The following is a 6,689-nucleotide window of genomic DNA, read 5'->3' on the forward strand; positions in this document are numbered from 1 at the left end:
GGATAAGTACTAAAATTTGTTGGTTGAACTTCTATTCACCATCACGTCAAGAAGCAGTCAAGCTACTTTTGTGTAAGAGGATGTTCAAGGAGACATTACATACTCATGTGACTAAAAATTATGCGAAACGTGTTAAATAAAATTATAAATAATAATTGCGGACTTTTATTTCAACAGACGCGCTAACACATCATATGATATAAAAAAAAAAAAACGTTTTTAGATATCTTCCTATATTTAACTATCGCCTTTCTCGAAGCAATGAAACCTGAAAAAATTCATTTAATAGTTTGAACTTGTTTTGCCATCTGTTAGAGGATAGCGAAATTACGCATTGAGAAATCACAGTTTTCCTACTGGATTTCAAATATTGATTTATTCCCTCGTTTGTGAAAATTTAAATTGAAAGGACATCAACTTTTCAAATGAGATTCAAGTGGGCGTAGTTCGCCTTGGAAAGTTTTGGATGCAATGGGACCCTAAAAAACTGCTCTATAAATGTAAACAGATTTGTTTTCTGCACAATAGTATGGCTATAAAAAAGCACTAACCAAAGTATAAATAGTTGCATTCCAGACCACATCAACCATAATCTTTGATTACTTACCAGTCCAAGTATGCAATCAACTTACAATGTTAAAATACGCAAGTACTCTTCACTACATCGTCTAGAACTTAATTTAAACCATTTCTGTTTTGCGTGTTAGTTAATAGCTTTCCTCGCCCTCGTGGCTGTCGCTTTTGCCACCCCCAACCTTGAGGCCAGTCCAGTGCCAGTCCCTAAACCCAGCCCTCAAGTGTTCACCTATGGTGCTGGAGTGTATGGTTACCCCGCCTACGGTTTCTCCGCCCCTGCCGTGGTAGCTGCAGGAGTGCTTGCGGCCTACGCTTATTACTGATAGAAAACCCTTTAAATTGGACCTTTTTCTGAATAGCAGTCATGCATGCAGTGAATGTAATTTCAATGTGTTTAAAACGAAAAAAAAAGTAATAAAGTTTCTTTGTGTTTTGTATTAGGGAATGATTGTTTTATGGTATGTTGCTGCAGGAAGAGGAGGGAAAACTATATGAAATAAAATAATTTTGTTACACAATATTCATTCACCATCGTGTCAAGCAAAGACGTTTACGTTCTTGCTAGAATGGTGTATATAAATTATTTTATAAAAACGTATTCGTGCATGAATGCATTATACATATACTATAATAGAGAAGGGAAAAGTATGTTTGATGCTTTTTACATAATTACTATTCATTTTTCTCCTTATCCTCATGTCTTGATCAACAATACTTTCCTATTTACACCCATAACATCTTTTATTGCAAATACGTACACATCATTGATCGAATTATCGTAAATCATCTTGAGGGCATGGAGATTCATCTGATAATGATAGAGATTCTAATTCCTCAAAGAAGTTGAGCGTCTTCTAAGGAAATCTGTGAGCCACCTAAACAAAGATCTATTTTAGCATAATTGGAAACTCAAACCAGTGGCGTAGCGTCCGAAGATATTGAGCGATTAGCTTTGGCAAAGTTAAAAAATGCCATGTTTATAGCCCTTGCCAAACATAACATCCTTTCTGTCTATGTTTATGAAGCTTCTAACTAGGTGCCCTTATTGTTGTTAAATAAATAAGATATTACACAACGGGGATTTGGATGGTCTCGGTTTTTCCTGATTATATCCTTACTAATATCAATTTTAACAAACTGAAAATTACAAGGTATGAGTCAAGGTTATTTTTAAGTATATATTTATGTTTAATTGTATATGCTACTTGGTTATTGTTTGAGGTATCAGTGTGATAAGGAGGTGGTTATATGCGACAATGCGGTTCAATTGAACCTGAGTAATTTGCATAAAAATTGTAATTGCAATGTAATATCGGAGGCATGACCATATGGTGTAATTAGGGTTTTAAGAATTTATTCTAACTCCAAGAAATGTGCTCCGCTACTAATCGAATTTACTACTGAAAACTTTGTTTTAGATTTTTGCTTTTGCGTAATAGCAATTTGCTCCGCCGCTGGTTGGGGCGCGAAGAGTTACTCATACTTCGCTTTATACATATATACGTAAATTCGTAATTTGATAGCTCAAAACCCAGAGGCGTTCCAACTCGATTTGCAAAATATTGAATTTTGATTCTACTACTATGACCACGTTTTTATCGTTTTTTTTGCATTTGAAAGAAATCCGTTCCGCCGCACGTTAATGTATGAATAACCAACCACATCCCTTGTAGTTTTGTTGCTCAAAAACCAGAGGCGTACCAACCCGTTTTACAAGACACGGGAAGAAATGAATTTTGGATTTTTTCAATGCTCGATGAAGATCTGCTCCGCTACTGTTTAATGCATGGAGTATTTATGTTGGGCCACTGTTACATATAAAGAAAATGTAATTTTCATTAGGCCAAAACTAGAGATCATCAGGCTGATATTTTAAGGAAAATATTCTAAAAATACTTATGGATATTTTGACTACGATTTTCAGAATTTTTTGCCATTGATAGGAACGTGTTACGTCGCTGTTAAAGCCATCGAATACCAGTACTAGGTCTCTGATACGTCCATGAAAATTCGTATCTTCATAGCCTAAAGAGCAGAGGTGTACCACGTAGGCATTTCAATGGATACATTTAAGAGATTTTAGAGTTACCTACCCTGAATAGAATTTTCAGAATTTTTACTCTTGATAGAAACCTGCTCCGCCCCTGTTTGAGAACTTAAATATTAGTATTTCCTAAGGTAGAAATCGGAAGCGGGCGCAGGCTGTTGCTTCAAAGCAAGAGGTATTTACAGTTACTTCGAAAGGAATTTCCAGAATTTGTTTGTACATGATAGGGATGTGCTACGCTACTGTATTGGTATTAAATCTCTCCATGAAAATTCCTGTCTTTTTTTCTAAAAACCAAAAGCGGCCCTACGTCGATAATAATGAGGAACATATACATACCGGCAGGATCGGCTTTAGCAAACTTGGCGCCTTGGGCGAAATTTTTAAATTACCGCCTCCTACCCCCAAGAAAAACCGCCGTCCAAAAAAGTCCGCTGCCCTTCTGGATTTGCCGCCTGGGCCGTCGCCCATCCTTGGTCTCATAAGGCCAGTACTGTATACAGGGCGTCATGCTTAAAGATCGCAATGTACGACAGCAAAATTCTTTCAATTTCCCCACATTTTCCTCATACGTTTTTATGTACTTTTCCTCCAAATTACCTACGGCATTGATACAACAAACGAATTATGCAAAAATCTAACAGTAGCCAAGAATGCAGTCATACCTGGCATTCCTGCCAATGCAAATGGCAGTTACTGGATTCCTCTGATAACCCACTGGGTATAAATAATACCGGAGCCATGGGTGGACATCACAACAAGATCGAAGATGAACCAAAAGGCGGCATATTCGGTTTTGTTCTGCGCCCTTTTGGCCAGCACCTTCGTCCATGGTAAGTTTCGACTCCTTGAAAGTGTATTTTCGTTATTTCAACAAATTTCCAGAGCTGCAAGCTAAGGGCGTGGCGCCAGTTAGCTCCCGGCATCATCACAAGGAGCTGCTCTCAAGGGCGTCGTCTTCTCAGACTTGTGAACTGGTAAGTGCACCTCCTCCTTTCTGTATGTGTGCGACTATTATGTGGTGTTTTAGACATGCACATGGACTCAGAACGTGAGCGGATTGAACATTACCGTAGAAGTGATCAACAACCTCCTTGTTGTGGCCAACTATTCGGCTAATGCGGCTCTTGTATTAGATGCTGCTGCGCAGATCGTTCTGGTCTTAAACGGTATTAAATGAGGTAAAATCTTAGAGCAGATGAAGAAAGAAATTTTCAGGAACCAGCGGAGCTGGTGTTGCCATTAATATATCCAAGCAGATTGGAGTGTCCTTCACCAGCGGATTGTGGGTGGGTGGCAGCGCCGAATTGAACACCTTCATCACCGGGTCGCTCTCCGCAGGCCTCGGGGCTCTATGGAACCTCTCAGGAGGTACTAGATACACTTTGTGACATTCCCAGGTTAACAAGATCGAATTTCAGCCGTGAGCTTCAAAGTAGCCAACATCACCAACGCTCAACTGACCATAATTGCCCGAATTATATCTTCGCTAATTGCCAACGTAGCCACCCAAGTAAACGCAAGTCTTAAAGTTGCTTTGGAGTTGCTCTTGAGCATTGCCACCCAGCTTATCGCGGTGATCACCGGAAAGCTCAGCGGAATTCTTACCGTAAGTCTTCCATTTTACTTTTGAAGGAAAAGCATCAGAAAACTAGGAATATTTACAGTCATGGCTGAGTTACGATTCGGCATTTTCCGGAAATACAGGGGTGTATCAAATGGGGTTAAAGATTTTCCAGCTCGGTGTTTCAGGAATTTTACGCCTTGAAACTTTTGACCGAAGTACGCTGCTGCGTTCAATCAATTTCACAGATTTCTGTTTTTTCTTTTTTTAATTTAATACTCAAAATTGATGTGTTCTGCAAACACGTAGGGGTGTAGTCATTTTCTCTGGAGACACACTTTTTTCAGCTCAATGGCTGCTCATGTTCTTTCGGTATTACACATTTTCTGGATGGCACGCCCCTGCTTTCAAAAACGCAGAGACATGCAACACCTTTTTCTGAAAATGCAATTTTTTTACTTCAAACCTTTCGCTATCGGGATTTGGTCCTATGCACCTCTACCTTTCATGCGATCACATTATCAGAAAGACAGAGACGTACAATTTCTTTCTCAAACCATCTACTTCCTTTTTGTTATTGCCCCAATTTCATTTCCAGCACACCCCTAAACTCCATGTCATACTATTCCCCATTTTGCTTAGACCATGAACAGGTTTTCTCAAAAACTCAGGAACATCCAATTTTTTAGAACATTTTCTGAATTGACCTATTTACTTGCCAGCACGCCTCTGTGTTCAATACTATCAAACTATGGATTTTTGAGCTAAAACGTAGAACCAGCACTTCTCAATAGCACACAGGCGTGCAATCTCTTTCTTCTGGTAATTTTAACCGAACCAATTTCAGCTCATAGCTGTCGCCAAAATCAAACTTCTTACGGACCTTAGCGGCTTGCTTTTGGCGCTGCTGACTCTCCAGCAGCTTGTAGTAGCTGCAGCTGGTAATTCTCAAGTCTCCTTTAAGCCTTAAAATCAAAAAATCAAAACTAATTCCTTTTGAAGGTACCTTGTCGGGACTGCTCGCCTTAGGAGTTGCCTTGAAGTTAGAGGCAATTCTCGGTGCTAGAAATGGTATTTTAGCCTTTGCCAATGTCCTTCTTCAATTGGGTGCGGTGGCTTCAGTAGCCGCCTCCCTCGGAGCCTTCTTGAGCAGCGCCACAACTCTTTTGATCATCCTGCGAGGTCTCGGAGGCGGACTCTCTGCAGGAGTCAATGGAATAATAGCTGTAGGTGACATTCTGTAGCTGAAAGTGATGGTTGATCATTTTGGCTTTGTGTGAACAGGTTGCAGCATCTGTCGCAGAGTTGGCAAATAATACAGGCAGCCTTGAACTGGTAATCACCAAAGTGATCCAAGTCAGCATCGGAAATTCCATTGAAGCCAGCTTATCTGAGGAGTTCAAAGCTTCCATCTCGGCGGTTTTGAGCGCAGTGAATCAAATATCAGCCAGCTCTTCTCTATCGGTAGTGGTCCAAGTGATCACCAAGTTGCAATCAAACAGTTTGACCATTGGTAAGAACCTTGTGGAGTTTCAAAGATCTGAACTACACACACAAATCTGCTTTAGGTGGAGTGAATCTTTCAGCCATCATCACTGGATTGCTAGCAATCTACGTTGGGGCTTCAGTAACTCTCATTTCGTCGATAGTGGCCGTTGTCATGCTGCTCAAGGCCATCAAGTCCGAATACCTGTTGGGAGTCTACCTCATTTTAGTACTCTTCGCGAAACTGTCTATCCAGGCCGGAGTAAGTAATCCAAAGGTCGTGTGGAGGTTAATCGAACTGATGAGAGCTAATAGGCTCGAAACCGGCTCCAGACACACACAAATATTAAAATGTCTCGATCTAATGTTTCTTAGATTCAAGAGCTGATAGCCCTTGGCATTGCAATAAGTCTCTCCTTCAATCTGCTCAGCGTCCTAAGTGCTTCGCTGACTGTGATCTGGTCATTGATTACCGGACAAATTTTAGCTGCCTTGCAGGCCATTAGCGGCATTGGTGTTGTGGTAAACAGTATTGTTAGCGCCTGGGCAGGTGGAGCGGCCGCCTTCGCTTCCCTTCTTATTCAAGGCAGATCTTTGATAGTCGGTAATGATTGATACCTTTGTCCTATTGCCTTTCTTTAAGTATACTGCCTATTGCAGCCTGGTTCCAACTCACCAGTGGAGTGGGTCTAGGGGCTTCTTCGTCAGCCCTCGCCTCAGTAACCAGCATTACTCAAATTGCCACCAATGTGACTCACTACACTTCTCTCAGTTACACAGCCAGTGTTTCCGTTTCAGGCGGAGTGTCTATTGGTTAGATGGTGAGTTATAAGGTTCCAAATTGATGCCTCGAGGTTTAATGGGTGTTTTCCCCTTACAGAAACTGCATGCGAAACCCATCAAGTTCATGGGACTTATTAGATATAAGTGGTGATTGTGAGAACAAAAAATAAATGGTATGCACACAAGACACTGTGTTTAACTGTCTCCTTCGGTAACTTTTAATCTAACCCCAGA

The 6,689-nt window shown here is 40.6% G+C and overlaps 1 protein-coding gene across 1 annotated transcript; it reads left to right on the forward strand.

The window, feature by feature from the left end:
- The first annotated feature begins 3,332 nt into the window (after positions 1 to 3,332).
- LOC136411479 (streptococcal hemagglutinin-like) lies at positions 3,333 to 6,636 on the forward strand. The gene is made up of 12 exons (XM_066394062.1): positions 3,333 to 3,456; positions 3,509 to 3,600; positions 3,654 to 3,792; positions 3,842 to 3,994; positions 4,045 to 4,232; positions 5,035 to 5,128; positions 5,190 to 5,413; positions 5,472 to 5,700; positions 5,756 to 5,934; positions 6,048 to 6,276; positions 6,333 to 6,493; positions 6,553 to 6,636. The coding sequence occupies exons 1-11, from the start codon at positions 3,393 to 3,395 to the stop codon at positions 6,488 to 6,490; spliced, it is 1,749 nt and encodes a 582-aa protein (XP_066250159.1). The 5' UTR covers positions 3,333 to 3,392; the 3' UTR covers positions 6,491 to 6,493; positions 6,553 to 6,636.
- The last annotated feature ends 53 nt before the right edge of the window (positions 6,637 to 6,689 follow it).

The sequence above is a fragment of the Euwallacea similis genome, chromosome 10 (genome assembly GCF_039881205.1).
Source record: "Euwallacea similis isolate ESF13 chromosome 10, ESF131.1, whole genome shotgun sequence".
Taxonomy (NCBI): Eukaryota; Metazoa; Arthropoda; class Insecta; order Coleoptera; family Curculionidae; genus Euwallacea; species Euwallacea similis.

Bases quoted from the DNA above. Each gene is read 5' to 3' on its own strand.
- LOC136411479 (XM_066394062.1), top strand. From the start codon at position 3,393: ATGAACCAAAAGGCGGCATATTCGGTTTTGTTCTGCGCCCTTTTGGCC. The intron at 3,995-4,044 runs GTACTAGATACA...ATCGAATTTCAG, and splicing joins TCTATGGAACCTCTCAGGAG to CCGTGAGCTTCAAAGTAGCC. The intron at 5,935-6,047 runs GTAAGTAATCCA...AATGTTTCTTAG, and splicing joins AACTGTCTATCCAGGCCGGA to ATTCAAGAGCTGATAGCCCT.